Below are 11,678 nucleotides of genomic sequence, written 5' to 3'. Positions count from 1 at the left end.
ATATCGTTTTCCTGAAAGAATGCATTTAAATTCGTTAGACCGGAAATATAATAGAAAATTAATCTTCATTGAATTTCGAAAGCTATTTTTTCTTCTTCTATATTTTTGCAATAAATAGGTCCATGAAACAATGTTAGTCGACAATATATATATATATACACATATAAAGGAGGACAATATAGAGTCAAAGTCCGCGTAGACAATTTGTTTGATGAATTACGCGTCAATTAATTAGTTATAAGTTTGTATAACGTGTTGAAACACAAAAATCCAATTAGAAGAGGTTGGGTTGGAACAAATGGCCTATGGTCACACATTTATAATATGGTCACTTCACCTAATGCCCCCATCTGCCGCCCCTTCATATTTCTTCATTCCCCCACCTATGGATCACAATGTCTCCCCTACCCTTCAATTCATCAATCTAGATCTACCATACAAAAAATATTTGGTTCAATAATTCATATTCGAAATTTATTCATCTGACTAATATAATTCATATTTACTCATTTAACTAATATGATTCATATGACTAAGTAATTGATTCTAAGATGACCAATTACTGAACACCTTTTATCGAAAAATTATATTATGTATATAAAAAATTGTACGAATTATAAAAACAAGACATTATTTTTCATACTCATATATTAAGTATTGAATATCTTTAACGTAATTTTTGACTTCATTACTGATTTTAATTAATTTCGATTATTTTTTTTAGTGAGGTAGAGCTACTATGCTGCAAAAAAAAATGCATAGCTTTTGTGATTGAAGGAAAAAAATATGAAGTTATTTTTTTGATTTTTATTTATATGACATTTTTTTAGTAGTTTAATTTTTTTTAAAAAAAAGATATATTGAGTTTCCTTTCATTTTCGACTAGATCCGAGTTATGAAAATGAGAAAGGTATAAGATTCTCTCTACTTTCATTCAAGGGCTAGCTTAGAACTTATAGGGTTATTATTATTTTTTGAACAATAATAGTAAAAATCTAGTCTATGACTTAGAAAAAAGACTATCCTAAATAATACTTGAATAGACTTGTGTGGTTGAAGATCAATTTAGATTTGAGGTCAAATTAGTAATAATTTTATTATCATTATACTTTGTGCGTTGAATAAAGTCATGAAATTATTGAAAATAAAGACATTATTATCCGCACATTAATATGATTGATTCGAGATTCCTTTTACGTTGAAAATATCTTACCTCGAAATCTATAGTGTTATAGCCCCAAATCAAATTCCTCATTCGCATTCCTCAATATCAGGTTTTCACGTGTTGAGAATATTAGCACTAGCCTTAATCCACTTAAAAGATTTTAGCTTCATCTCATTTATTTTTATATTTAAAATAATTTAGTTAAAATTTTCATTTTTGTTATTATGAGTAAATAAGCCTAAATAAAAATAGTTGAATAGTAGTACTTAGTAAACAAGTTTGTCAAAGGTCGTGGCAACACCCCCACGCTTCTCTGCCCCAGTCCCCCAGACCCCTACCACACCTTTTTTTTTTTTTTATAATTTTTTTTCTTCGTTTTGTGGGTCCCACTCCTAACTTCTAATTCCCTCGTTTCTATCTTTCCAATCTATTTATAGACATCATCGAAACTCAAAAGAATATAGCAATAAAACTCCATATCATTATAAAACCTCACTTTACTCCAATTCATAATATTATCATTCGATTAATTATGGTAGTAGCAACTCCATCTCCCCTTATACGCCGCGGTAACAAGAAAAAAACCGCGGCGTTTGGGGTTCCGACAATTGACTTGTCGGATGACAAGTCTATTGCGTCCGAAATGATTGTGAAAGCATGTGAAGATTACGGTTTCTTTAAAGTTATAAATCACGGGGTTTCGAAGAAGGTGATCGCGAGAATGGAAAGGGAAGCCGCGGACTTCTTTTCGCGTCCCGTCTCTGAGAAGGGACGCGCTGGTCCCGCGGCTCCCTTTGGTTATGGTAGCAAGAACATTGGCTTCAATGGAGATAAAGGTGATCTTGAATATATTCTCTTGGAAGCAAATACACTTTCTCTTTCTCAACGAGCCAAAAACTTCTCTAATGACCCTTCTACTTTCAGGTAACGTCGCTTCTCTTCTAAATTTATGTGATATTATTTGAATCATATATAAAGTTGACAAGAATAATAGAAATATAACATATCAAGTAGATTGGAAGAGAGGAATCAATTTCATCTGTTTCTATTTAGTTGTCTATCATTTTAAGTTTCAATCCTCTAAAAAGAAATTAGATAACTTTACAATTTTATCCTTATTTATTTTTCTCTTAAAGTTTAAATTTTTCATAAACGAACATGAATTTATTTATTTGATTAATTAACATGAAATATTGATCAAATGTATTTGTTAAATAATAATATTTTTCACAAGGATGAGAAAATATTTAATATGAGTCTTGATAGTATGTTGGTGCTATTTATAGCACTTTATTTAGCTAGTTAGTTAGATATGTGCAAGTCCGTATTTGGCCTTACAAAAGTAGTTATCAGCTGAGGAGGAAGTGCATATAAATAAAAGTATATATTATAATTTATAACTATGTTTGTTTGTTCATTAATTCTTTAGCTAGTAGGTCCGGTCCACTAATTAATTCATTCCTGAAATTATGCTGGCCGGGTGAAATGAGACTTCCCTAGTATTATTAATGCATGTATAATAATTAGCTCTAATACTTTGTAAATGCCAGCTAGCCATTTCATTTTACAACTTCGTTTTATTTTTCCCTTAAGATAACTCACATTTCTGATTTGATTTTATAAAATTTTAATTCCATTATATATATATATATATATAGTCAGGTCATGGAGACAAAGTTCAATTTGTTTTTCTGATGACCCCACTAAAACAAAATCAAGTGGGGTATATTATATATAAGATTAGCAATTATATAATATCTGTAACGCATTAATGAATTTACTGTCGCATTCATATTGTTCTAATTCCCATATTCACGTAATTATAATACTTTAGTATTATACAATTTGGTCTCATTACATCATCAATTACGTGTAAGGAATATAAGATATCTAATCAAAATAAAGTATTACGCTCGATAAAATTTCATAACTAAATGATAAAAAATTCATATGTTAGACGATCATATATAGCTATGAATTAGTAAAATATGATAATAAAATTCATTTAGTTAGGTCCTAGCTACAAATTAGCTATTGATCTATTGAAAACAGATTAATTTATTATATATATAATAAATTTATTTATTAAGGATGAAACCTCGTTTTCAGAAGAAAAAGATAAGTTGTCTAGTATTAAAATATCTGACTTACCTAATACTTGGTAGCTGCTGAGTGTTGACCAACGAAAGGTCCTATTTGAGTTTTCTAAATAATTTCACAAAGTCAAATATATGTTTACACGTACGTGCATGGACCCCTTTAACCTTTTTTAGGTCAATTTGGATGAGAAAAACTTTTCAGATAATAGCATCACCAACCATAAACTATTTTTTCTTCTTCTGGAATTTTAATGTATATATCACCAAACAGTTGCACAATAATATATTTTTTTATGCGTTGACAAGCGTTACATATATAGTATTTAATTTAGTAGTAATTAACTACCGGTAAAGAGGATAAGTCAATGATAATAAAATACTAATAATGAACTAACCAATTTTCAACCATGTACCAAAAACAAGAAAAAGTCAGAAGTCTATTTTAAATGTTTTATTGTCACTATCTTTAATTAATATGCAATTTAATTAGTAGATTTAGTCTTATTTGGTCGGCATATATATCACTTAGACTTTTAGTACGGATTCATTAATAGTAGAATTTTTAGAATATGGTAATTATAGAAAAAAGAGTATCAAAGTGCAAATTAATCTCTATTTGTTGTCTTAATAATTTAACAAGTTCCAATCTAAGTGTATCATTCTGTATTATTTAAAGTTAAATTCTGAATCTGTTTCTGATATGATTGTAGCTCGGTGACAAATGATTACGTAAGTGCAGTTAGGAAGCTATCTTGTGATATTCTTGAATTGGTGGCTGAAGGTTTATGGATAGAAGACAATTCAATTTTCAGCAAGCTCATAAGTGATTCACACAATGACTCTTGTTTCAGAGTCAATCACTATCCACCATTTATCACACCTAATAATGATGATAATCAAGATGAACTAAACAATAATCATTGGGGCCTATCACCAAATCCATCAAAATCAAGAGTTGGATTTGGAGAACATACTGATCCACAAATACTAACAATCCTTCGATCAAATGACGTTAGTGGACTTCAAATATATACTCATGATGGATTTTGGATACCTGTTCCTCCTGATCCTAATGAGTTCTTCGTTTTCGTAGGGGACTCCTTTCAGGTTCGTATAAATATAAATATCAATAATCATTTTGAAATTTATCGAGACACTAATTATTATTTTCGATGCAGGCGTTGACGAATGGTAGATTTACCAGTGTAAGACATAGAGTGGTGTCAATAAATTCATGGAAAAGTAGAATGTCCATGATGTACTTTGCAGCTCCTGCTCTTGGCGCTTGGATAAGTGCTCCTCCTCAAATCAACAATATTACTAATATTTATAAGCCTTTCAAGTGGGGGGACTTTAAACAAATTGTGTATTCATTACGTCTGGCTGATAGTCGTCTTGACTATTTCAAGAATCATACCCAATGACGACTTGTTATTTATTAACTCGATCTATTTGCTCTCTTGTAGAGTATAACTTAGTACTGAGTAAAAAAAAAAAAGATCTTTTTAGAGGGCCTTGGAGGTGTATGCATTATGCATGTGTAGTCTAGTTTTTCATTACATTGTTATAATTATCCATATTGTAAATCTTTTGTTCACGTTATAAGTGTATAAAAGTTAAAGTTAGTTTTTTATATAAATGATTTTGTTCCACTGGTTGTCCACTCTATTATGATAAATGGTGGCAAATTCGAAGTGTCATGAGTTCATATTTATACCTTGATATATTATTGAATCTTAACATATTATGGAAAGATAATTTTGTCTTTGCTTCAAATCCTAAGACAAGTAATTATAATAAGAGAAAATAAAATTAGTACCTTTGAAAGTTATTGTCAGATATATGTAGTAGCTCTTGTGGTTCAGTTTTGGTTAAAAATTGTATCAAAAAACTTTAAGCTGAAATTTGGGATCTTGTCTATATGTCCATTGTCAGGGGTCTCTGTGATATTGACAGTCACATTCTGTATTATGTCACACCTTAGATGAGTAGTACCTAGGAAATATATATGGTGCAAGATTGTGTGTTTGATATAAATGTTATATTTTTAGAAAAATAAATTGATTTCTTCTCTATTTTTTAAAAAAGTGTTCGATAGGTAAATTAAATTTTTTTTATGTATAATATAGAAAAATACGATGTGAGGTAGGTGTGGGTGGTAGGAAAGGAGACTAAAGGGGATTGAAGTGAAGATGAGATGCGTTGGAGGACAGAAATGTTTAAAATAATTTAAAATAATGTGGACGCTAGTTATGAAACTTGCTTTTCCTACTTACATTAGGAAAATTATTTTTTATAATTTTTTTCAAGAATTTTTTTTCTATTTTTTAACCGATCAAGCATAAAAATTTTTGAAAGCACATTCTAATTATTTAGTGTAGTATAGGACATAATTCCACTTTAGCTAGCTTTAATTTAATTGATTTTATCAAGTCACTTTAATTTTTATATCGCTTATAACCAAGCATTATAAAAACTTTGAATAAAATTTTCTTTTAAATGTCTGTTAATCCTTGCTATCCGACTTAAATACAAATACAATACTATCATAGAAGGACTACACTACACAAAGAAATGAAAAAATTGAAGCAAGAAGTTATACAATACGTAGTTCAATTGCGAAGCGATCATGTTAGCTAATATAATGAGTAAAAAACTTAACCTATATTATTTAATATCATACTAGAAAGTAGCTAGCTAAGGAACAAATTCTGTTAGCAAACTGAATGCATAGGGAAAACAAGAGTCCGGAGCCTAAGAGTGAAAAATGTTAACAAAAATTTTAAAATGGTATATGAAATTTCTTTTTAACTAAAACGGCAAAATTGCTCACGAAGTAGCGATTTTGTCCGTCGAAAAAAGCAAAATTGCTGTTGGCAGCGATTTGATTTTAAAAAATAAATAAAAAATTTAATTAAAAATCTCTGTCTTGACAGCTATTTGATTTTAAAAAAAAATTAATTTAAACTTTTTTTTAAAAAAAAAGAAGCAAAAAATAATAATAATTTTTTTTAAAACTTGAGTAGCCGCCTTAGCAGTAATATATTAAAAAAATTATCTAAAAAATTTTTATTTTGAAAATCGCTCCTTTTAGGAGCGATTTTGTTTATTTTTTTTTTCTAAAAAAACAATCAGATTTAACAAATAGTTGCTATAGCATTGATTTTGCTTTTTTCAATGAACAAAATCGCTACTTCGTGAGCGATTTTGCCGTTTTAATTAAAAAGAAATTTCATATACCGTTTTTTAATTTTTGTTAACATTTTTCACCCTTTAGGCTTTTGACTCTGGAAAACAATAAGAGAACAAATATATTTTTTCACTCACGTTGTAATTGAGGCTGCCCATGAGGTTGTATGTCAATCTGTTGGAATGAAAATCAAGACATGACAAAGAGTGACACAAAATCTACACAAATGTCTGCAATTTTTTATCACTAAGAATGACAAAGTTGTGTATTTTGAGTTCATTTTCAATTTTTAGGTATCTTACGATAATCCACGTTTTGAAAGCTAATCATTTAGATACATGATAGTTTACTATATTGCAAATCTTATCAGATTTTGGACTTCGGATACATGTATTTGGGTTGTGAGTTAGGCCTAAGACCTAATTCAACAAAAATGATTAGATTTGATTTATTTTTAACTTGTGATCAAATCTATATATAGTGAGAGAATGCTAGTTATAAAATTTTCAAATTTAATCATGTAAATATTACTTCTGTTCCTTAATTGCATTATCTGTTTCTCTCTATAATCATGTCCTCCACTTTGGAGAACAACAAATGTTTTTTCCGTGATAACAATCAAAAGTTTCTAACTCTCATCTCTCAGCTCGTCGTCCTTCGTCTCTTAAGTTCAGGCCGCTGGCAATACGCTTCTCATTGGCCCGAGTTGTGCCTCCAAGGTCAGTGCTCATCGCGTCCCAACTCTCATGTTGAATACTTTAAATTGAATTAAACTAGTCATCCCTTCGGTCTCCATCAAATCTGAATTGTCATCTCATGTTATACAGCATTGAGGCCGGCCTAGCTGTTGTAATTTGTTCCACATAAAAATCATTTGGTAAATTAGAATGTATTGTAGTGTTGGTACATGTATAACTTGTTAAAATCTATTGATGTAATACCAAACATAAGGATACATTATTTGCTATTGCTATGGCCTATGAAGATTCATATACAGTTGATACATACATATACATCCTCATCCTTTGGATATTAGTGTGTTGTACTGTTACATTTGCTGCTGCTGGTAGGTGTTACTCTTAGTGTCTAATTAATAATGTGATGGAAATTAGCTTTAACTTGTTTGGTGTTATAAGTTATCGCAAAGCATATCGCCTAATTTGTTCAACTCCCATTGACTCATATATCTCATGTTATAAACCTGAATAATCCTACCCTGTTACTGTTTATCATTATAGCTTTGTATAATTTTTGAACTATATGTTTCGTATCATTTGTTATATATTTATATAGTATGATTTTTTTTCCGATGCAAGGTGGTTAACTGACCAATTTTTGCTACATCACTGGTCACAACTCACAAGAGTCTTATCTAATTGAAGTAGGTAAAGAAACTTAATTTTATGAATGTCCATATTCTTTTCGTGTTGCAAAATAAGTAGTTGAGGTTCAGATGATCCAACTCATGAATATGTTACATTTTATACTGCCACTTTCATTTTTCTTGGTACATACTCTGCTCTTCTTTTTCTCTGTTTCGGTCTTTTAACTCAGTAGCAAATTATAAAATGGCATCACTAGTGTTGCTGCTGGAAGCACTTATTAGATCTCGCGAGGACATCTATCTGCAAGGACCAGACGATGGGCTGCTTCTCGATGCTGAAGAAACTAGCGATAATAATGGTAACACCACTCGAAACAATTACTATTATTACTGTGGCTGTATAGTTGAAGCTGAGGATGTTCCTAGCTGGAACATTATATCTTAGTGTTGTATTTGTGCCCATACAAAGAAATCCTAGAAACAGGTGTATCTTTTACAATGTAACGCGATACGTATGCTTGTAATAAATTTGTTATTTGTCACAACCATAACAAGTAGAATGACGCGAAAGGGTGTACATAAGCAATAAAATTGATTATTGCAAGTTGTAACTAGTAGGGATGTATAAGCCAAGAATCGCCATCAACATAATAGGTGCCAATAAAAGGCATGGCCTCTTCATCGTTGAGAATTCGCGCCCACGGAACTCTTCCTGTAATGTTGGCTCCTGGTCCACTGCACCTGTACTCCCCATAATACACTCTCCTACAATCCATTTCTAATTTTCAACTTCATTTGCAAAACAATTTTGAAAAAAATCAGTAAAAAAAAACCAAAAACACTTACGAGTCTCTAATTGTTTTGCCCCAATCATTCCATCCTAGTGGAAGAACAATGTTGTCCATGTAAGTATACGAAAATATCACTCTAGAATAATCACCCCACGCCCTGCCTAAATAAACTGATCCTGTCCCTGTTATGGTGCTGTTCTTGAACGAAAATCCACTTAATATCGATGAATTTGTACGTTTCTGCGCTGTCAGGGACGCCACTTTCTTTGCTACGGAGTTCAACTGGCAGTTCTATCCACATGATATGAAAATGTAATTAGATTTCAAGACAATTGACAGTTCAGTACTGGCACAAAGCATTTCACGTTCAAACGATGATTTTTGTCTATATAAATTAATTTATTAAAATGCAACTGACCTCATATAGGGATCTACCATACCCAAAAATGAAATCAACAGAGCCTTGAATGAAACAATTGTTGAAATAGTGAAGTCCCTTATGATCATAAAGTGTGTCTTGGCTTCCATAGAAACTGCAATTGTAAAATGCTGCTTTGTTTCCTGATATTCTTAGTGCCACTGCTTGTTCTCCTGCGGTTCCAACCACATGGGGTGCTGTATTCTACAAAAAAAAAAAAAAAAAGATTCATAGTAATTTTAAAATTATATTTCATTTCTCTAAGATTCATATTAAAAAAAAGCGTTGATTTTAATTGAACTATTACTAACCTCATAAGTTTAATACTGCAAGATTTAAAGGACTATACATAGTTTTAATTTAAGATGATAAGATTGAAAAGTCTAATAATTAATCTACGTTCAGTCAAACTAAGGACGTTGGGAATTTGTTGGTGCATGTACCTTAAATTATTATATTTTAATCGCATGCATATTGATCTAATGTCTAATCTTAAAATGAACAATTAATATAGAAATTTACCTCAAAAATAACATTTATGGCGATAAAATAATCGGCATCGACAGAAACGGTAGCACTTTGGAATGTCTTTAAAGGCGTACCACCGGTTCGTGTAGCTGAAGCTGTGTCATTTCCTGTAATCCGTGGCGGATTGCTACTATCGCCCCGAAATGTCACAAACGGCGAACTTCTTGGAATGTTAATTTTTTCCCTACAATTTCACTTATTATCGTCACAATAATTTCACTACAACTAAAGTTTTATCCAAGTCATCATTTATCGAAGCCATAAAGTCATATCTAGTTTTTAATTTTATATATAAGTGAATCTTTATACCCCACCCAATGAAAAGAAATAAAATACTCAAAGGTAGCAAATATAGTTTTTAATTTTATATATAGTGAAGATGAAGATTTTATCCACTAAATGTAGTTAAATAACTTATCTTATACACGTGGAAGAGATTTTTTCGCAATCAATATACTTATAGTGGCCATAAAGTCACTTATTAAATTTTAAAGGTACAAATCCATGTTTGCTATGATAAAGAAGTTATTTGCTATCGACTTTGATTAAGTAACATGATATAGTGTAAAATCAGTTTATATAAAAGTTAGAACTTTTTTTAAATTATTAATCCGAGTTTTGAATTTAGAATATATATGTACCTCATTATAGTGTAATTAGTTTTTAGTGAAGGAGCATAAGGTGTTTCCACTACTATATATATAGAGTGATTAAGTTAATCTGATTGCGTAAATATTTTTTTTTTATGTAATAATAGTGAGGTACGTACCTATAAACTCCGGGTTTGATGTCCAGTATGACCCTGCGCTTGTTATAGAGTGGAATGGTAGCAAGAGCTTCCTTAATAGTATTGAAATTGCTACTTCCGTCTTGACTCACGGTGATTATCATTTTGTTCATCTCCGCGTATATAAGTTTTGGATCAAAGCTGCTACTAACGGGAGGTGGAGGAACATGATGTTGTTTTTTGTGTTTGATTGATTCTTGCGTCCATTTCAAACTCGTTTCTCTGTTTCTACTATTGTAGTGTTTCACATTCAAAGATATCCATTCATCAAAATTCTCATTGTCTTTTTCTTGTGAAGTCAATGGCATGAGCAGCATGGAAAGGAAGAACAATAATAGAGTAAGTGTGGAAGCTAATGCCATTGAGTTAGAATGGGTAGGGTGGAAGAATAAATAACTATAATTATCCAATATTAAGCACTATCTTTGTGTTTGCATGATCATCACAATTCACATGCATATATATATATATACAAAAGAAAAAGGTATTGTGGTTACGTTGGGTTTGGTCTTATCTTGACCTACATTTACTAAACTGGCCATACGTGAAAACTTTGCTACTTAGAATTGGTATAACCTCGTTATGAAAGTGATTCATGTATACATAGCTTCACTGTTATACAAATGACTCATATATATCGTTTTCTTTTAAAAGTAAGAATATATATGAGTCACTTTTATAACGAGGGGTATATCAATTCTAAATGACAAAGTTAAAGGGTATACCATAAATAATTTAAAGGGTCAAATTTGTCCAGAACTATGTGAAATGTTGGAATGATTTGTGGTTTTCAATGCCAACAAATAAGTACACTAGGGCTGGAATGCTCGTATATGGATTACTTGATCGATTACCTGATTGCACTAGCTCCATAGTCATCTCTTTAGCATTCCGCCATTTCTACTTGTTAACACAGGAAATCTAACTGCGCTGATACTCTTTCGGTGATTCCAATGTGCACCAAAAATTATCGCATACTGCTGCTCCATTTGGTCGATTCGAATTTATATCCGAAATCTTAATTAATGGCCATTACTAAAGAGTAAAGTGGGTTAAAGTTGTGCCCTTATGTACAAATAACAGAATTTTAGCAATCGATGATGTCACGCATATTGTAATTAAGGATTTTTTTTCAACGGAAGGTAAATTTATAGTCACATGCTATTGTTGCAAATTAAAAAGGTATTTTTAATTTTTTTAAAATTAGTAAATATAAATTTGTTAATAAAAAACGTCATTTGTTAGATAATAATATATAACGAAACCTCTAAATTGCAAAACTGAAGTGATATAATTGCCTCTTTTTCCTTTTAAGAAAATGAATCTCTCATGGTATGCATGACATCACTGAGTGATAAGCTGTAATCGAAAAAAAA

General features: G+C 30.8%; 2 protein-coding genes and 1 long non-coding RNA gene across 3 annotated transcripts; 2 read left to right on the top strand and 1 right to left on the bottom strand.

Moving 5' to 3' along the window:
- The first annotated feature begins 1,684 nt into the window (after positions 1–1,684).
- Positions 1,685–4,899, top strand: GA2ox3 (gibberellin 2-oxidase). The gene is given in 3 exon segments (NM_001247818.2): positions 1,685–2,089; positions 3,975–4,371; positions 4,443–4,899. Coding segments are annotated over 3 exon segments (1,035 nt in total). The 5' UTR covers positions 1,685–1,697; the 3' UTR covers positions 4,689–4,899.
- A 1,958-nt stretch (positions 4,900–6,857) lies between these two features.
- LOC112941387 (uncharacterized) lies at positions 6,858–8,332 on the top strand. The gene is made up of 2 exons (XR_003246661.2): positions 6,858–7,173; positions 7,771–8,332. It is a non-coding gene; the product is annotated as an uncharacterized lncRNA (long non-coding RNA).
- LOC101261743 (probable pectinesterase 53) lies at positions 7,961–10,777 on the bottom strand. The gene is made up of 5 exons (XM_004229323.5): positions 10,285–10,777; positions 9,510–9,699; positions 8,988–9,191; positions 8,625–8,860; positions 7,961–8,543 (listed from the first exon to the last, which is right to left on the bottom strand). Exons 1-5 carry the CDS (start codon positions 10,662–10,664, stop codon positions 8,390–8,392), a joined length of 1,164 nt encoding a protein of 387 aa, XP_004229371.2. The 5' UTR covers positions 10,665–10,777; the 3' UTR covers positions 7,961–8,389.
- Between the last annotated feature and the right edge of the window lie 901 nt (positions 10,778–11,678).

This window comes from Solanum lycopersicum, chromosome 1, assembly GCF_036512215.1.
Source record: "Solanum lycopersicum chromosome 1, SLM_r2.1".
Taxonomy (NCBI): Eukaryota; Viridiplantae; Streptophyta; class Magnoliopsida; order Solanales; family Solanaceae; genus Solanum; species Solanum lycopersicum.
The sequence above is the reverse complement of the archived record's forward strand: the minus strand, read 5'-3'. Positions and strand labels throughout refer to the sequence as shown.

Bases quoted from the DNA above. Each gene is read 5' to 3' on its own strand.
- LOC101261743 (XM_004229323.5), bottom strand. From the start codon at position 10,664: ATGGCATTAGCTTCCACACTTACTCTATTATTGTTCTTCCTTTCCATG. The intron at 9,700-10,284 runs GTACGTACCTCA...GTGAAATTGTAG, and splicing joins ATCAAACCCGGAGTTTATAG to GGAAAAAATTAACATTCCAA. The intron at 9,192-9,509 runs GTAAATTTCTAT...TTTTTTTTGTAG, and splicing joins CCATAAATGTTATTTTTGAG to AATACAGCACCCCATGTGGT.